Source organism: Manihot esculenta, chromosome 16 (assembly GCF_001659605.2).
Source record: "Manihot esculenta cultivar AM560-2 chromosome 16, M.esculenta_v8, whole genome shotgun sequence".
Classification (NCBI taxonomy): Eukaryota; Viridiplantae; Streptophyta; class Magnoliopsida; order Malpighiales; family Euphorbiaceae; genus Manihot; species Manihot esculenta.
The window spans coordinates 32,460,521-32,479,930 of record NC_035176.2 but is presented as its reverse complement, the minus strand read 5'-3'; the positions used below and the strand labels follow the sequence as shown (position 1 = coordinate 32,479,930).

The window sequence follows — 19,410 nt, the reverse complement described above, 5'->3', positions numbered from 1 at the left end:
CACTAATAAAAAGAGGTAGTTATCCGCCTATAGGTATAATAGGCACCTGAATGACCTCTCAATAATGTAGAATGAAATTCTGAAATAAGTTTGGAATCCATGATAAGGTAGCAGGAAGTACTAAATGATCCTTGAAATACAGGCGATTCATAAGAGTATAATGAGGATGAAGGGAAGGGTCTCTACCCAAGTAAAAGATGATTTGTTGGAGGAAAGAATCCTTGGATATCTCATCTGCTTGTGAGTTCCAATCCAACACAATCCAACCAAGTAGGAAAAGAAAAAATAGATAGAGTTAACAACTCCTCTTCCTTTTGAGAAAGGGCATCAACTGCGTGATTAGAATTTTAAGGCTTGTATTCAATAGTGAAATGGTGTCCCAAAAGCTTAGGGAGCCATCGTTGTTGAGCCAGAGTTATAATAGGTTGTTCCAATAAGTAACAAAGGTTCCATTTATCTATTCTAACCACAAAAACTTGTCCTATTAAGTAAGGATGCCAATGATTCAGCTCTCATTCATAGGCCAAAGTGGCCAATGTATGGGAAGAAAGGGCTTTGTTGAGAAAAGCAATTGAACGTGCCTTTTGCATTATGGCGCCAATACTAGAATTGGAAGCATCACATTCCAAGACAAATTGCTTTGTGAAATCAAGCATATGCAATACTAATAAAGAGATAATGGCTAACTTCAACTGACATAATTCCATAGGAAGATAGGGTTTTTCTATAATAAGGCTATCAATGGTCAAGCAATCAACCCATAATTGCGAATAAAACGATGGTAATAATCTGTTAAGCCCAAAAAAACCCTGACGGCAGTGATAGTTTTTTGCTATGGCCACCGCAAGGCACTCAAAAATCTTGGAGGGATCCATGACAATACCGTGGGCAGAAATTATATGATTCGTGTACTCAATTGAAGTCTTACCCAAACTATATTTCTTCTAGTTGGTAAAAAATTGATGAAAGGCAAGAAAAAAACTGTAAGGCTATCCGAAGGTGCTCCAAATGAGATTCCTAACTAGGACTATAAACTATAATATCATCGAAATAAAATAGCACAAAGCGGCAAAGATATGGGCGAAACACATCATTCATACTTGATTAAAAATTAGTTGGAGCATTCCTAAGACTGAAGTGCATTACAAGGAATTAGTAATGACCCGATGCTTTCAGAAAGCCGTCTTATAAGCATTCTCCAAAGCTAACTAAATCTGTAATACCCGGCTAGAGTCCGGCATCGGAATTCTATTTTCCGGTGAAATCCAGGATGTCGGAACCCTCTAGAAGGGTAATAGATATGTTTTCTAAATTGTTTTAGCATGTTTGAATGGTTTTAAGTGTAAAGGAAATAAGTTTTTTTGAAAGAAAAGAGCCAAGGAAGAAATGCAAGGTTCGGCCGCCGAAGGTGAAAGTTCAGCCGCCGAACATGCATGAGTTTGGATTCACGTTAGGCCGCCGAATATGGTCTGGCCAGCTACCTATAAAAGGCCCTAGGTCGGTGAAATGGATAAGTTTCTTCCATTTTCACAGGCAGAGGTGAGACCATGCTCTTCCTTGGGTGATCTTCATGACTTTTACAAATCTTTCAAAGTTTTGATGAGTTTGTATGTTGTTTTGAAGGTTTTGAGCTAAAAACCAAGATTTTGAAGCTTGGAGACTTTGAGAGAGAATTACTCCATATCTCCACGTTAGGATCACATATCCTCTAGATTTTCAAAAGGTAAGTGTAGATCCTTAGCTTCTTTGATGTTGTATGAAAGTTTTATGGAGGTTTATGGGTAGAGATGCATGATTAGGGTAAGTTGAGTTTTTGGTTGATTTGTGGTCAAAGCATGTATATGTGTTTGGTTGTGTTGTTTGTTGGGGTTTTAAGTTAGTTTTGGACCCCTTTGTGCCTATACTTGAGTATATGCAGGTTGTAGAATGTTGGGTTACATGTTTGAGTGAAGATTGGGTACGTTTGCATGAAGCAGAACAAGTTTCTGCCTTACTGGCAAATCCAGTTTCGGCCGCCGAACATGCTAAGGAGGTGGTTTCGGCTGCCTAAGCTCGCCCAAGCTTGCCCCCGAAAGTTTGGACTTTCGGCTCTGGAGGGGAGTTTCAGCTGCCGAAAGTGCCGCCGAACATGCATGAGTTTCGTCTCTGGGGAGGACTTTCGGCAACCGAAGTGCCGCCGAAAGTGCTTGAGTTTCGGTTCTGGAAGGGACTTTCGGCTGCCGAACCTGCCGCCGAAAGTGCCCTGTCCAGCCTTCTTTTGCTTGTTTTTCTTGATGCTTTGAGGATGTATTAAGGGGGTTTTGGGGAGTTTTATAGAGTTGTTCTTGAGCTAGTTTGGTCCCTCATTTGAGTCCACCTGTGTAGGAACGGACCAGAGGCACCAAAGAGAGCAGCAGTGAGCACTGCTTCAGAGTTAGGTCAGAGTCAGCCAGAGGCGAGTGGAACTCAACTTAATGTTTGAAATGAAGAAATTAAATGTTTTGAGCATGTCTCATGCACCATGAATATGCAATAGGTTGATTGCATTAGACATCACGAATCTGTTGCATTGCATTTGATATTGTTGATGTGGGTGATAGTGGATGATCCATTAGTCCCTGAGAAAGTCCAAGACCCCATTCTACGGCCTGGCACGGTAGATAAGGAAGTCTAGGACCCCATTCTACGGCCTGGCACAGTATATGGTAAGTTATTATGATATGTACAGGAAAACCAGGACCCCATTCTACGGCCTGGCACGAGTTTAGGATGTCGGGACTATTTGGGGACATGTTCACCCGAGATGATGTGAATTGTCTGTGATGTGATGCATTTCATGAGAACATGTTTATAACATGTTTTATCTGTTCTACTCACTGGGCTAGTATAGCTCACCCCTCTCCCTTAACCCCAGTCTTGCAGGATCAAAGTACAGGGGAAGTCAGAAGAGTACAGAAAGAGTAACGAGTTTTGTAATAGTATAGTGTGGACATGTAATATGTACAGATTAGTATTGTGCGAGACCTAGATGTGTTGTAAATCCTTTTGGTATACATGATCTGTTTATTATATGTAAATGTTTTTATGAGTATGGAAACCAGGCTTACCATTGAGTTTAACCCGTCTAGAGCAAGCTCTAGTAAGGAGTTCTGTAAGTACAGAGATAGTGCATGTACAGGTAGAGCCGTGTTTAGAGCAGAGTTTTATACTTTTACAGAAAATGTATAATCATGTATGAGATTGTACATATACACAGACAGTATAGCAGACTTGCTACGAGTCCCGGCGACCTTAAGTCGACCTGGATCCTAGCGTCGGTAGCGGTCCGGTTTCCGGATCGTTACAAAATCTGGTGATATCCTGTCTTCAAATCCAATTTTGAAAAATATTGATATCCTGACCCAAATCATCCAAAGCCACAGACTTACCCAAATGAAGGAAGTTACGAGAGATTCCAATTTGGTGAAACGTTGGTCTTGTTTGGAACAATAAGCAGCTTGTTCCAGCCGAAATGATTCAAAAGCATCTTCCAGGCTGTCGTGTGCCTCTCCACCTGATCGACTCACGCGACTCCATTCTGGTCCTCGGCATGGACTAACGCCGGCAAGTCGGACCACTTTGGTAGAGTAAGAAACAGTTTATAGACAAAAACAAACTGAGAGAGATGAATGGGTGTTTCTTTGTTGATATTAATAGCCAAATAGCCAAAGAAAGAATCTGATTACAGCAAATACCTCCCCTGCTACTAGCCTCTCTAACGTGCCCTGCTGAGTCATCAATTCTGTTATTCCCTTTGAGCCTTCTAGCATACACCATAAATGTATTGTTGCCTTTGAAACAGAGGCAAGGCATTATCTTAACATTAGAAAGTACAACTCAATGTATAGTGCATTGAGTACCTTTCAATTTGGGAAATCATGCTTTCTGCCTTACGTTTTATTGGAATGAATCAGAGTCTTTCGAGGTAACGCCAGCTTTTGAGATCCAACTTGCAAGGCACTGTACTAATTTTGCTATGGTATCATTCAGTAACTTACATGAGAGGTTTGGTTATGGCAACTATTGATAGACCGAATTTCAGAAGCTCAAGATTGATGATTAATCTGGAACGTGCAAGAGATTGTACAGATAGGAGAAGACAGCTTGTTATTACGAGTTTTAAGGTGGCAGTATAATGGATTCCAAGTTGGAGAAATCCAAGGAATCATGCCCGAAAGTTCTTCATTTTCAGCTCTTGGGTGAAACATCTCAAATAACTTCTTTCTCCTTTAGTTAATGTTATTTCACCTAAAGATGCCATTGCAATTAAGGCAAAATTAACATAGGCCAGGCAGTTTATGTCCATTTCCTCCATCAGCTCTTCACAATCATAAATAGTTACTGTTTATCTTTCAAAAGATATTTTACTGTTATTTTCCTTGTTCCTGCACCTTAATAATATTCTTTTCTGTGCAGTGAAGAACTGCCCAACAATTTGTTCCCATTGACAAGATTTTGAAACTGATTCTTGAAATTTTGGTTATTTTCAGGGGAAGCATTAAGCAACTGCATTAAGTTCATATGGAATTTTGGTTGAGGCATCCAAAGGGTGAGTTTGACAGTTGGGTAAATAGTTTATAGATTTTTAAAGTTTGGGGGTCCAAAACATGTACATACATCATCAGTGCATATAGTGAATTGGCATTGTTCCAGAAGGACGTGGATAGGGACAAGGAAGATAAGGATCAACACAAAACATAGAAAGAATTATCACCTTAGAAAAATTTACCCAGTGCGATTGCTACTTAACCCAATCATGCATAAAAACAAAGAAAAATCATTATGTTTTACTATGGTGTCCTACCCCCAATCCTAATTGAGAAGAAACTTTGAGGCTAGTAGCAAAGAATTAAACGAGCTAATGATGGAATTGAGACTATATGTCTAGAGCAATGATGCATCAAACTTAAATCTAAAATTTCTAATTACACATGAATCACAGTAAACTCCCTATATGCATGAAATTGGCAGGTCTCACTTGGATCTATTTGGTTGGGAAGCATACGGGTATTTTAGAATTAGTTTCTCTTAAGAGTTTGAACTCAGAGATCTCGATTGCCAGGTGAAAGATGCTGCAATTGTCTTAACAAGGTTAGCATGAAATAGACCCACTGATGGGGCAGTACTGATGCTATTATCAAAGAAACCGTCCTTCTGGTGATGCTCACTCCACCACGTGTGACTGAGAGGTATAAAAACTTTGGTAGGGAAATTTGAGGACATGTTCAAATGCTAGAGATGGTTCAATCGTGAGGTGAGTGTGAGTGTGATAAGTGATTGAAATGTGATGTGAAACTACCAAGTACTTTGAATAGAAATATGACAGTCTCAATCAATCAAAGAGTTTCTTATCCTCCAAGCCAGGGAAGGAGAGAAGCCTTTTCTTTGATGAGCTTTTACTGCTTTAGCAATGCTTTTTGATTTCTTCCAAGGAGACCTTATCTTGAGGTGATACAACATTGAATGCTTTTGGAGTACAAAGAGCAAGCCCACTTGCGTTTCAAAGCATGTGGGTCCTTCCATTTGTCTATGGACCAGGGTAAAGTTTTTTATATACTTCAAAATCTAAATTATCCAAATCCAAATCGAAATTGAATTAAAACTTGATCTAATAAAGATAATCCTTCTGATTTCAACTCTAATAATTTTAAAATAAAATCATTAATTTGGACACGGAATCAGCCCGTGACAACCTAGTTTCACTTGCTTATCTTTATTACGCAAATGAATGGGACAGGTTAATTACACAACTATAATGTTTCTGTGAAGCTTATCAAACATAATAATGTCTTCAGAAAAAAAAAAAAAAAAAGATATAAATTCTTTCAAGAAGAATATAATTGTACAAATGACAATAACCACTCAACCTAAACCGTGGTTTCCTAATTAGTGGAAGCTTCCTCATTACACAATTTTACTTGTTCAGAAAGCTTTTCTATGGTTAATATGTCAAATTTAACTCTGAAATATATTAGATTTCAACTTTCTTCCTCTGGTCAAGCAAACTCAAATAAAGTTGATACTAATTTGCAGAGACAGATTTGACCTTCTTATCAATTTTATATCTAGATGAACTATTGAATTCCCGGACACGAACTCCAACCAGACAGCCAAGTCCCAGAGCTTGTACAATATTAGGTTTGAATTTATGAGTGCCAGCTATAGGCAACAGTAAAACTACATGCAAAAATTTACAATGTTCACAGATCACTCTCTTCCTTGCTGGGTTCCACCACAAACAAGAAACCAGATTGATTGACTTATCAAAAAGAATTCCTCCTAAACTGGTTTAAACCTGTCTCCAGTCTCCACCCACGCCTGTCCTTGCAGGGTCTCCGGAGCCAGCACCCCATCCCCACGGCGGCCGTCACGTGAACTTCACAAGCCTACACTCCATGGCTTCAAACGTGAGCTGCTTCATTATGATAATATATTGGAACCCTACCACAAAACACACACACACATAGAGACACTTGTAGATTATTATTAGGTTCTGTTGTCCAAGTTCATTCCTCTCTGAAATTATTGAGCTGAGACTGTTGAAGAGTTGTAGAAGTAAACCCCGACAGAGGGAATCGTTATTATGATAATAGAAGAAGTTTGAGTCAGTTTAGAATATGATTATGATGGAGAAGATGATCAGAGAATGTTCTCTGGGTCAGCCATTATTTTTGGATCTAGGTTGAATCATAGAGTTCATGCATCATGATACGTTTGACGGAAGTTTGCCGACATCTTCAACTTGTTTACAAACTGAATCATGTGCTCAATCTTTATCTCTATGTCGTCCAACTGATCTCTCATTAATCTACACACATTGCCTTTGTTCATTTAACATAAGCTAAATACACCATTATCAGGGCTTGAAATTAAAATAATGTCTTAATTTTAACATAAGGTAGCATGAATATAAATCCTTTGATAAAATAGATAATTTAAATGTGTGTTCTAAAATATTCATTAAAATTCAGAATGTGGTCTTTAATAAAAAAAGACGTAAGATATTTTTTCCAAGGTTGAAAACTTACCTAATCAATTTTGATTTCAAAGGAAAACATGGAAACAACATTTATCTTACGTATGGAACTATATTGGAGTTAATTAACTTTCTCATTGATTAAGACAGAGAGGCAAGCTGTGGTCGTTGAAGTTGAAGTGGGGACGCAGAGACAAAGGGCTAAAGACTGGGAAGAGTAGCAGATGACTCATAGAGCCCGGGCTCAGCGGTCTTACTACGCTGGTGCATCCTTTTCTTACCTGTCTGAATCAATGCCAGGCTTTTTCCCGACCCAACTTCCATGCTGTCCCTAACTTCCTCCCTTCCTCAGGACAAGCCCCAATCTCGTCTGTCTCCCTTTCATTTCTCCCACTTCGATATATATATATATGTGTGTGTTTCACAGTTTGAAACAACGAACTCCATTGGTTTAACCTTTAGCTTTTAACCAACCATCTCTCTACTGCTTTTGCTCTTCATATGTTCATTACTTTGAGCTCTGTGTTTGTGTTTTTATATGCTTGAGTTATGGAGCTTCAACTTGATCTTTCCCTCTCAACGACCCACAATCCTATTGATGGCTCTAACCTAAACAACAAAGGGTTCGACCCACATGATCAAATTCTGGGTTTGAAGCCATGGAGCCATGATGGTTGTTTGTTGGACAAGAAGCGTAGCTTTGAAGATGCATTTGGAAAGTTTAAAGATTCACCACAAGCTTTGTCTTTGCTTCTATGGAGTGGACATCCTAATGACGAAGATGATGAAAAGAGAGAAAAGAAGAGGCTCTCTTGCCGTCTTAGCAAGTGAGTAGTGTGATAATCATTATTACTTGCAGATTTTTTTTTTCTCTGTTTATAGAATTTGACGGTTTGATTTAATTCGTATACGTAGAATGAATGAAGAGGTGATGGAGGGAGATGATCTTGTGGTAGGCTGGCCGCCCATTAAATCATGGAGGAAGAAGGTGCTTCGCCAGCAACCAAGTGGCGGCCGGATTGTCAATAATCGGGTGGCTGGTGGTGGTGGATCAGACTTAATTAATTCCAAGTACGTAAAGGTGAAGATGGAAGGAGTGGCAATTGCAAGGAAGATTGACCTTAAGCTTTTCCATTCTTATCAGACACTTACAAGATCCTTGATCACCATGTTTGGCAAATGTGAGTGATTATGCCTTAAAATTCAAGTGCAGTCATGAACATTTTGCAGAGTACACAAACAAGGTCTTAATTAATTGGTTGCTTTTTCTTTTTCTGTGTTTTCCTCTCCATATACAGGCCAACAACTTGAGAAAGATAATGCAAATTACAGATTGGCATACCAAGACAAAGATGGTGATTGGCTACTTGCAGGAGATATTCCATGGCAGTAAGTATTGTTAAATTTTCTCAATGGAAATCAGTCAAATTTTGCTTGATAGTTCTCGATTTCAAAATCAGTCATTAAAAAAGTTAAATTCAATTTAATTGATTTGAAATGAAATCGTAGTGATTTGAAAATGATGGTTTTGCAGGAGTTTCATAGAATCAGTGCATCGTCTGGAGTTGCTGAGGAATGGAGGTTGAAGTTATAGAGAGTTGCAATCTTTGATAAATTACATTATGCCTTGTTTTGTAATGTAATATATATTTGCTTGATGAATAAATTAATTAAATAGTTATAGAAAATGAGTGAATGTGGGGAAGAAGTGCTTAACCTAGCCCTAGAATTTGTGGGGAAAAGCAGAATAATTTGCTTAATTAATTAATTATTAAAGCTTTTCTTAAGTATTTTGTATTGAATGTAAATTGAGCAATGTAGCTACATATATATTTTTGTAACATTTCTTATCCAAATGCCTATCAATTCCGTAAATTAATAAAATTATTTAAAATGGTAAGGCAACATAACGTTAATTATTTTATTATAAAATGAAAAAATTTAAAATTTTAATTATTTTACAATTTATTTTAAAATTTATAAATTAATTTCATCGATTTATAAATTAAGACGACCACCGTATTCTTTCTAACGGATAGTTGAATCCAGGTTTCCAGAATTTATGTTTACTGGGCCGTAATATGGATATGAGCTTATAGTTATAGAACATCTGTAACCCTTAGGCTCTGTTGCGAGTACTTGGACTTTTAAAAGCCCATTATTTTAATAAACTATTTTATTTTTAGAAAAAAAAAAAAAAAAGAAAGAAAGATTCATTGCCGGCTGAAGTCATTCACGTGTAGCTTGACTAGTCGAGATTTGTTTTTTTTTTCCCTTTATTTTCTTTTCCACGGGACAAGCCCCCAATACTAACAGAGTTGCCATTGCCAATTCCAACTTCTTAATTCAATGAAATTTGCGCCCTTTTTCGTCATGCTGATTCTAGATTTAGACGAGTCAAAAGAGGTCATGTGTTCGAGAGAGACTCAGAGAGAAGGGACAAAAAGCATCTTTTTCTGCTGATATAATAGATTAGCCATTACAGAAGTAGAATGCTACACCTCAACCTTTTGGTACCCAATATGAAAACGTCAAAGGCTTAAGAGTAAAAGTCCACCCCATTTTGGTGATTTTTTGTTCAGCCTTCACTTTCATGCACACGACACACCGCTTTTGTCAAGATAATACTTCTCATGAAATTGAATAACTATATAAAACTGGAAATTTTGACCTCACTGGCTTTTTGTTGTTGTCTGGTATTGCACTGGATACGAATCTTCAATAAATCACAATCTAAATTTCTCCACTTGGGTTTGTCTTTTCATCTATAAGTTTGATGCTGGCCTTCTCCCTCTGTGTATGTGTGTGATTTGTTGCTGCTCAGTGATGAGGATCTTGAACTTCTCTTTCATTGTCGTTTGGGTGTTTCAGGTTGTTACTGCACAGCCCACCACTGATCCTAATGAAGGTCTTGCTTAATTTCTATTTCTGAAACAGTTTAAATTCCTTTTAGTTAAATGGGATTTCTTAATTATTTCTGTATTTGCCTTGCTGTTCAGTGGCTGCCCTCAGTAAGATGATAGATTACTGGAACTTGAGAGGCAAATTAAATATTACTACTGATCCTTGTGCTCAAAATGCAACATGGGCTAATGAAAATGCTAATCCTCGAGTTGCTTGTGACTGCCTTGGCAACACCTGCCACATCACTCACCTGTCAGTTTATAATCACCATTCCTTTCTGTATTGGTTCTTAGCTAGAATAGTTAATTTATGCTTAGGGTACTGTTTCCATTTGCACATAATTCAGGAAGATTTATGCTTTGGACATTGCTGGTGAGATCCCCAGTGACTTGTTTGTGCTTAAGGAGCTGATGGACTTGTAAGACGCTATTTTTCTTAACATCCTTTCTTCCACTTTCTAAAATTCTAATATTGATTCATAAATGCTGGCTTATGATGCAGGAATCTGGGTCAAAATGTATTAAACGGGTCCATCCCTCCTGGGATTGGACATTTATCAAAGATGCAATACCTGTAATTATGCTTCACATGATTGTAATTTGTAGAGCTTCTAAGTTTTTCACTAAATGCGAAGAATTTCCTTTTACTGTTTGGTATTCACAACTGTCTTCCACATGTTATGATAATGAAACAGTAGTCTAGGCATCAACAATCTCTCAGGTCCTGTACCTCCAGAGCTTGGAAATCTAACCAAGTTGCTTTCTCTGTTAAGTGCTATACACATCCCACAGTCTTTTAAGTGTTTGATACTAATCTTCCGATTCATTTATTTGAATTAATACTAATTTTCTTGTGACAGAAGTTTTAGCTCAAACAATTTCTTTGGACGGCTACCCATTACCCTTGGAAATTTGACTTCCTTAGAGCAATTGTAAGTTGTATAGTATGAAAGCTAAATTATAGATCTTTTAACAGATCAATATTTTCTCTGCTGCACCTTTGACTACAGTAGTCACAAGTCAGAGGTGTAGCATTTGTTTCCCTAGCTGCAAGTTTAAAGCATGATTCTTCTTTTTGGATGTGCAATCTGATTACTAATTGACTGTATTTTCCTTTTAGGTATATTGATAGCAGTGGAGTAAGTGGACAGATTCCCCAAGAATTTGCAAACTTGAAATCTCTTCAGATTCTGTACTTCTCTGTAGATCATTGAACACTGTTTTTGACAATTGGACTTTATTAATGAGCTCACAAGCTTATTTTTGTAACTGTTGTTCATTTTAGATGGGCATCTGATAATCTCTTTAATGGAAAGCTTCCAGACTTTTTTGGGACTCTTACAAAGCTCAGGGTCCTGTATGCATGATTTTCCTTAAAAACTCCACTACTATACTTCAAGAAACAGATCATTTATGTTTGCTAATTTTGCTGCATATGTGAACTTTTGCATTTTGTTACTCATAGGCGACTTCAAGGTACATCGCTTCAAGGTCCAATACCGAGCAGTTTTAGTGCTCTAAACAACCTGGAGGACCTGTAAGGCTTTAAATTATGAGTTGCATCTTTTGCATCACATTTTCTGTATTTTTTGCCCTGAAATAACAAGCGATACATTGTAATGTGACTATTGAGTTTGCTAGATATTCTCTGGCTTTTTCTTTCGCACAAATTGTGCATTTCTCATTGGAGATGATGTACAAAATAAGAAAATTTGACATCTGTTTGCCCTTTATAGGAGAATTGGTGATCTTAGTGGTGAAGATTCTTCTCTTGAGTTCCTGAAAAACCAAACAAATTTATCCATATTGTAAGATTCTTGTACATATTAAATTCCTAAGATCCTTTCTTTCCCTTTACCACACCCACTGCATGCTATTATCCATTTTGGTTGTAGGATCTTGAGAAACTGCCTACTTTCAGGACAAATTCCAGAACAACTTGGCACATTTTCTAAGTTGAAACTGTTGTAAGTCACTTTCAAATCGAAGTGAAATATTGATATGGTTGATTCTTTTCTTGTCAATTTAAGGTTTCAGTATGTTAATTTCTTGACAGTAAACAATTTTTAGTATTTCCTTTCATTCATCTATGAAGTTTCTCAATTTCTTCCTGCTACTGCGTAACTGGGGGAATTTGTTGTGGCAGGGACTTGAGTTTCAACAAGTTGACTGGCCATATTCCCACCTCATTCCAAGATTTGGCTTCTTTACAATACATGTAATTTTTTACTTTTACTGCTCCACTATCACTTCTATTATTTTCTTTTATGAAGCTAATATTTAGTCATTAACTTATTGTACTATTTGGAAATAATGCTTCATATTGAATTACACATGAAATGTGGGAATGCAAAAGCAGTGCCTTCTTTTCCACTGATAAGGCCTTATTATACTTGTTGGAGAACTTATGTTCTATTAACTTATTTGATATCATATCTCAGGTATCTTGGGAATAACAACTTGAGTGGGGGGCTACCTGCAAATATCATAGGTCCTCAGCTCAACGCAATGTGAGTCCGACTTTGAGTCAGTTTCTCCTTTTTGGTTTACATTTATCCAATTTCAGGAGTGAATGCATGAACTTGTAAACAGAAAACTGCAAATCCATTATAATTGAAGTTGAAATTAATCAAGGAAATAGCATCATGGATAGATGTTGTTGCCAACTCTGATTTAAGTTAGATCAATCAGGCAAAGCCACTTGATATCAAATGAAAGTTGCCATGGAAATTAATATGATGATTTCATTGTTTCTTTGATGTGAATGCAACAAGTTAACTATGTTTCTTAATTCTGGCCATATCTATTTATTTATTATTTCATGGCAGAGATGTCTCATTCAATCCTCTTTCTGGAAATTTGCCACAAAATTTTGCAAAAGTTGGCTCATCCATGTAAGTTAACATTTATAATCTCCTCTTCTAAAGCTTTTCTATGCTATGCCTCCAATCCAGTGATGGTAGGCAATATTTTTATCAAAATGCTTGCGCAGCAACTCATCTAGCAACAAATTTGTTTAATTTTCAGGATTATCGTTGGAACTTCCATAAATGCTAATGGCTTACAGGACAGGTAAGACTATTTTGGAGACTCAAGTGATGCGATTTCTATGTCCTGTTGGGATTTTCAGGCTCCTTTGTTTACTTTCACTTTTAATGGATTGATAGTATAATGCTTATAATGAGAAAATGATAAGTTTGGTTCATGATTTGATTGTTTTGTCTACTTCTAATGGTCCTTTTTAGAATTGAGAATCTTAAATAATTTATGTAATTGTTTTAGACTGTTTATCAATATTTGTGGGTTCTTACAACAAAACTTGTCAGCTTGCTTTTGGATTTTTTTTTTGAGTCCACTTATTTCTAACACCAATTTCTTAACCTGACATAGTTAGTCTTTTTCTTTATTTCTTAGGATGCCACTCTTTTTCTTTTAATCTAATCAAATGAATAATGATGGAAACAGCAAGGTTTCTGGGATGTTGCAATGCCTTAAAGCCGATCTAAAATGCAGCAACAAATTTCCATCCTGTAAGTAAAATCTTTGGAACTTCAACATATCTATAACATTGGGATTTAACACAGTTCCGAGATAATGGAGTAAGTACACTGGTACTTCTATTGCAGCTTCATTCTCTATCAAGTGTGGAGGCACAGGCCAAACATCTGCATCTGGTATTGAATATGACGATGATTCTGAAACACTGGGAGCTGCCTCACAACGAGCAAGTTCCGACAATCTTTGGGCTGTAAGCAATGTTGGGAATTTCATCTCAAACCCTGCACCGGAGTTTATAGCACAGACTGATTCTCAAATCACTGAAACCTTGGAGTCTGAGCTGTACAAGACAGCAAGGATTTCACCAAGTTCGCTAAGGTACTATGGTCTTGGCTTAGAGAATGGGAGATACAGCGTTGAGCTTCACTTTGCGGAGATAGTAATGGATGATGTCTCTCAATCTTGGAAAGGCCTTGGGAGGCGTTTATTTGATGTTTACATTCAGGCATGTTGATAGCTTGAACCTCCTTGTAATTTAAAGGGAATAGTTTCCTTAATAATAACTCATGATTGGTTACAGGGAAAGAGAGTTCTGCAGGACTTCAACATTCAAAAGGAAGCTGGTGGATCGAAAAGAGCCATGATTAAGACCTTTGAGGCAAACGTGACAAACACCATCATGGACATTCACTTCTTTTGGGCTGGGAAAGGCACTTGCTGCATACCATTTCAAAGCACATTTGGACCTTTAGTGTCAGCAATTCATGTCTCTCAAGGTTCCTCTCTCACTCATGCAAATTTCCTTTCCAGTTTCTGCTTTTGGATTGCAATTTTTTTTTTCATTCCTAACTAGCTAGCTCCACCTTTTTCAGTCTCTGATGGTACAGAATCCTCCAAGCGAGACAAGAAGCAAGCAGGGAAACTTGTTGGGATAGCAGTAGGATGTGCAGCTGGGCTAGTGATAATCTCTTCTCTGTTCTATCTATGGTGGACAAAAGATTCACCCAAACACATCCTAATTCAAAGAGAATCACCTGGGAAATGATGAAGCCAGAAGCAAAATACACCCATGAGTAGCCAATGAACTTTCATCATCTTGTAATATATATATATATATATAATTGTTCAATTGTGGTTTTGGATTTCAAGTTCAATGTTCAGTCTCAGTTATGGTTGATTTGCTGTGGGAATATTATCTAATGCTTCCTAACGTGATGTGAAGATTGGGGTTATTGGCAATGTGTTAGGTGTAAAGAAGACCTAACAGGTTTGTATAGAAAAATAAAAGTGGCTCCAATGGCCCTTTGCTTGATTGTTTATTTTTGCTTATTGGTTAGAATTTTGTTATATTTTGATTTTGGAGATTTTCATTAGGTTTTTGAATTTTAGTTATATTTTTCTAGGGATTATTCAGTACTATTGGAGTATATATTCTCGCTTTCACAAATACAAGTTCCACTCCTTTTTTATTTATTTTTTTAATAAAATATATATATAAATATTTTTTTTTAACTTGATAATAAAATATATTTAAACTCTATAAAAAAAACATGTCTGATACAAGTTTCATCTAAAACGAGATTAATAATCATTAAATTAAATATTTTTTTTGAAATTGTACATAATTAATTAAATATTAATGAGTTAAATATTAATGAATACATGAATTTAAACGGAATTGTTTAATTTAATGATTGTTAAGTTTATTTTTATTTGAGTTAAAGCTTTTTATAATTTTACATTTTATTTGAAAATAAAATTATTAATTATATTAATAAAATTTTATTAAATAAAAAGAGATTATTTTAAGTATGTAACTATTATATCTAATAAATTTTTTGATTAAAATATAAACGGATAAAGTATAATAAAACTTTAAAATTACTTAAAATTAAATTAAATTTAAAAATATTTAAATGCGGAGACATTTGAAAATTTAATTGATTGCGGCTGTAATCGATTGACCATGTTTCTAGAGATGCAATTATTGGTATTTGCATATTTGACCTCTAAAAGTTGTGTAATCTCAGTCTCAACCTCAATTAGAAGCTTCTACTACTCGCAATTAATTTTTCCAAGACTCTGTGGGACCAAGCGACTGGATCAACCCATAACCCGAACTGGAAATCACAGAGTCATTATCAACGTAGACCGTACGCGTAGTATGGTAATTAAAATAATCCCACACGCATCGTAACAAAACCAACCATTTTCCTCCATCTTCACCCCCTTAAATCCATAGAGAGAAAATGCTTTCCTTTCAGACAACCATACGCCCCCCGACAGTTCCGGTGATATAGCTGTCTCTTTCCTCATTCCAGATCTCTTTTTAATCGACGGTTCTTATTTATCCACGTGTCATTCGGATCTCAACCCGCTATTAAATCTTCCTTTTTCTCTTTCTCTGCCATTTCTTCTCCATTCTCATACACACACACACACAGGGAATCTAGAGAGAGAGTGAAACGGCTCGCCGTTTTCTTCTTTCAATCTGACGACTTCGTCCGTAGTCCATTTTTGTCGGCGTAGTTAGCAGATCCGGCGACGTTAAAAGTCAACGGTAAGGTTTAATCTCCATTAAATTACTTCACTAATCATACTTACAACTAACTTTCCTTGATTGCAACTGAATTGTATTTGTTCGTTTATTTACGCTCAAGATTACAGTGGTGAGGTGTTAGATCGGTTTACAATAAGGGCTTACGGTTCAATCTAACGGTCGAGATGGCGCCGAGCACGATCCGGAAAGCGATTGGGACCGTTAAGGATCAAACCAGCATTGGCATAGCCAAGGTAGCGAGTAACATGGCACCGGAGCTGGAGGTGGCGATAGTTAAGGCGACGAGCCACGACGATGACCCAGCGAACGATAAATACACAAGGGAGATCTTGAACTTGACATCTTATTCTCGTGGTTACGTGCACGCTTGCGTGGCGGCAGTGTCGAAGCGGCTCGGGAAGACAAGGGACTGGATTGTGGCGCTCAAGGCTCTGATGCTGATCCATAGGCTCTTAAACGAGGGAGATCCGCTGTTTCAAGAAGAGATTTTGTATGCTACGAGGAGAGGAACGAGACTTTTGAACATGTCCGATTTTAGAGATGAGGCGCACTCCAGTTCCTGGGATCAATCTGCGTTTGTCAGGACCTATGCTATGTATTTAGATCAGCGACTTGAATTGATGCTATTTGAACGGAAAGGCGGCAGTGCCGGCGGCAGTTCTCATGGTGATATTGAGAGATATGGAGCCAGAGGTGATTTCAGATCACCGCCACCGAGACCATACGAGTATAATGACTATGGGGACTATAGGGGTGAAAGTGGGCATGGAGGTTATGGAATGACTAGGAGGACGAGGTCTTTTGGAGACATGAGTGAAGCCGTGGGGAGAGATGGGCGAGAAGAGAGAAAAGCGGTGACTCCATTGAGGGAAATGAAGCCTGAGAGAATTTTTGGCAAGATGGCTCATTTGCAAAGGTTGTTGGACAGGTTCTTGTCGTGTCGGCCCACAGGATTAGCCAAGAACAGCAGGATGATACTGATTGCGGTGTACCCAATTGTGAGAGAGAGTTTTCAGTTGTATGCGGACATGTGTGAGGTTTTGGCCGTCTTGCTGGACAAATTCTTTGACATGGAGTACCCCGATTGTGTTAAGGCTTTTGAAGCTTATGCTAGCTCCGCTAAGCAGATTGACGAGCTGATTGCTTTTTACAATTGGTGCAAGGATACTGGCGTGGCTCGATCGTCAGAGTATCCAGATGTGCAGAAGATCACAAGCAAGTTATTGGAAACGTTGGAGGAGTTTGTGAGGGATAGGGCGAAACGGCCCAAGAGTCCTGAGAGAAAAGAGGAGGCTCCTCCTCAGCCTCAGGAGGAAGAGCCTGTACCCGATATGAATGAAATTAAGGCACTGCCTCCTCCGGAGAATTACACTCCTCCTCCCCCTCCTCAGCCAGAGCCTAAGCCTCAGCAACCACAGGTCACTGAAGATTTGGTGAATTTAAGGGATGATGGTGTTACTGCAGATGATCAAGGGAATAGATTGGCTTTGGCTTTGTTTGCCGGACCACCTGCTAATAATGGAAATGGATCATGGGAAGCATTCCCATCTAATGGAGAGACTCAGGTAACCTCAGCTTGGCAGAACCCAGCTGCTGAACCGGACAAAGCAGATTGGGAATTGGCTTTGGTTGAATCGGCTAGCAATTTGTCAAAGCAAAAGGCGACGTTGGGTGGTGGGTTTGATCCATTGTTGTTAAACGGCATGTATGATCAAGGAATGGTGAGGCAATATACTAACACTGCACAATTGAGCGGAGGTAGTTCCAGCAGTGTGGCATTGCCAGGGCCAGGGAAGAGTGCAACACCTGTTCTGGCTCTTCCAGCTCCAGATGGAACAGTTCATACGGTTAATCAGGATCCTTTTGCTGCTTCTTTGAGCGTTCCACCTCCCTCATATGTGCAAATGGCTGATATGGAGAAGAAACAACATTTGCTTGTCCAGGAGCAGCTAGTGTGGCAGCAATATTCGAAGGATGGGATGCGAGGTGAATCTAGCTTGACCAAGATCAACGGCACTGGATATTACACTGCAGCACCAGGGCCTATGCCAATGATGCCTTATGGAATGCCACCAGTGAACGGAATGGGCCCTCCGGCTGGGTATTACTACACTCCTCACTGATTCTTTATTCTGTTTATCCATAGACGAATTCTCGTTGTTCATGTTATGTTTTATCTTTCTAGTTTTTCCTTTTTAACCCTTTTAAAAGGTTTTGATGTTATTCCTGCTATTTGTGCAAAGATGGGCTTGGGAGGGAGGAGAGACTGAATTCGATACACTAGTGATTGTGGGGAATTTGATGTTTGGGGAACCTGTAATTGGAATCTTGGCATCTCTTTGTGCTTTTGTAATATTAGCACTTTCTTTGACACCTCTTGATGGTCTGAGCTACTCTCTGTTTAAGAACATAAAGCTCAACTAGCATTAACGAAATTTTTGTTATTGGGATTAATTATGGAGAACACTTGCTCTTTATTGGTTAGGTCTTTTTTATGAAGCCTTTGTGATAGTCTTAGGGGGGAATCTTGCCTAGAATAGAGAAGTTATGTGTTAACCTTCACAAAATGCTAATTCATGTCCTTTCTTGGCTTGGAAGCTGTTACGGGAAGAGGAAAATAATCCTCCAAATTTGGGAAGCCGAGATATTCATATCCCCCACCGTAAGGGATGATGGTTATTTCAACCCAAATATCTCTCTTCTTCTTCTTCTTTTTATTTAACATGGTGTGGGATGGACTTGCTTGGCTTCCCTTCGTGATAAGGAACTAAGTTCCTGTTGGAAGTACTTTGTTATTATCATACAGCTGTATCAGAAAACAGTTTTATATATCTGTAGTTTTAGTTGCAACTTTCTTGATTCCAGCTCTGTCTTGGAGGTTTAACCATGTAAGTGACCATTTGCAACATGCAGTTGCTAATTAAATATTTATGTCTTGATTATCTGAACCGCAATTTGGATATATACAGTCACCAATCTTCAACCAGAACGTAGTTGGGCGATGTTGACGAAAGATGATGTGTTACTATAAATTGACATCTGAATTTCTTATTTCGAAACAACCAAGGGAGACAAGGTTTAGGAAAAGGACATACAAAAGTACCTTGGATCGCTTAAAAACAATTGGGATTGAATTTATGAGTGTGCTTGAAGTAAATTGTTTATCAGAAATAGAAGAAGCTAATGTCGATAACGATGAAGTATAAAACAATGCAGATTGAAGCGTACAGAGTATGCTAGAGGAGGGCTAATTGAAAACGACCTCATGTCTGTAATGATACGACATCATAGGATACGTGTCTGTTGCATTTGCAATTTTGTGTTTCCTTTTCTAGTGGAAACACAGTAATCCAACTCAAACGGCATGCTTTATCTAAGTAGTGTGTAAGATAAGAACCAAAGAGGATCAATCCATAATGATGAAGTGACTGCTTTTTGTTATTCAAAGGAATGGC

General features: G+C 38.0%; 1 protein-coding gene and 1 pseudogene across 2 annotated transcripts; both read left to right on the top strand.

Moving 5' to 3' along the window:
• Window positions 1-7,155: 7,155 nt before the first annotated feature.
• LOC110602871 lies at window positions 7,156-14,714 on the top strand (annotated as a pseudogene).
• A 924-nt stretch (window positions 14,715-15,638) lies between these two features.
• Window positions 15,639-18,328, top strand: LOC110603552 (probable clathrin assembly protein At4g32285). Of its 2 annotated transcripts, none has more exons than XM_021741309.2 (2): window positions 15,639-15,955; window positions 16,063-18,328. In XM_021741309.2, exon 2 carries the CDS (start codon window positions 16,120-16,122, stop codon window positions 18,076-18,078), a length of 1,959 nt encoding a protein of 652 aa, XP_021597001.1. In that variant the 5' UTR covers window positions 15,639-15,955; window positions 16,063-16,119; the 3' UTR covers window positions 18,079-18,328. The 2 variants fall into 2 exon arrangements, with proteins under 2 accessions (XP_021597001.1, XP_021597000.1); XM_021741308.2 differs by having other exon boundaries at window positions 15,658-15,955; window positions 16,056-18,328.
• Window positions 18,329-19,410: the final 1,082 nt, after the last annotated feature.

Bases quoted from the DNA above. Each gene is read 5' to 3' on its own strand.
- LOC110603552 (XM_021741309.2), top strand. From the start codon at position 16,120: ATGGCGCCGAGCACGATCCGGAAAGCGATTGGGACCGTTAAGGATCAA.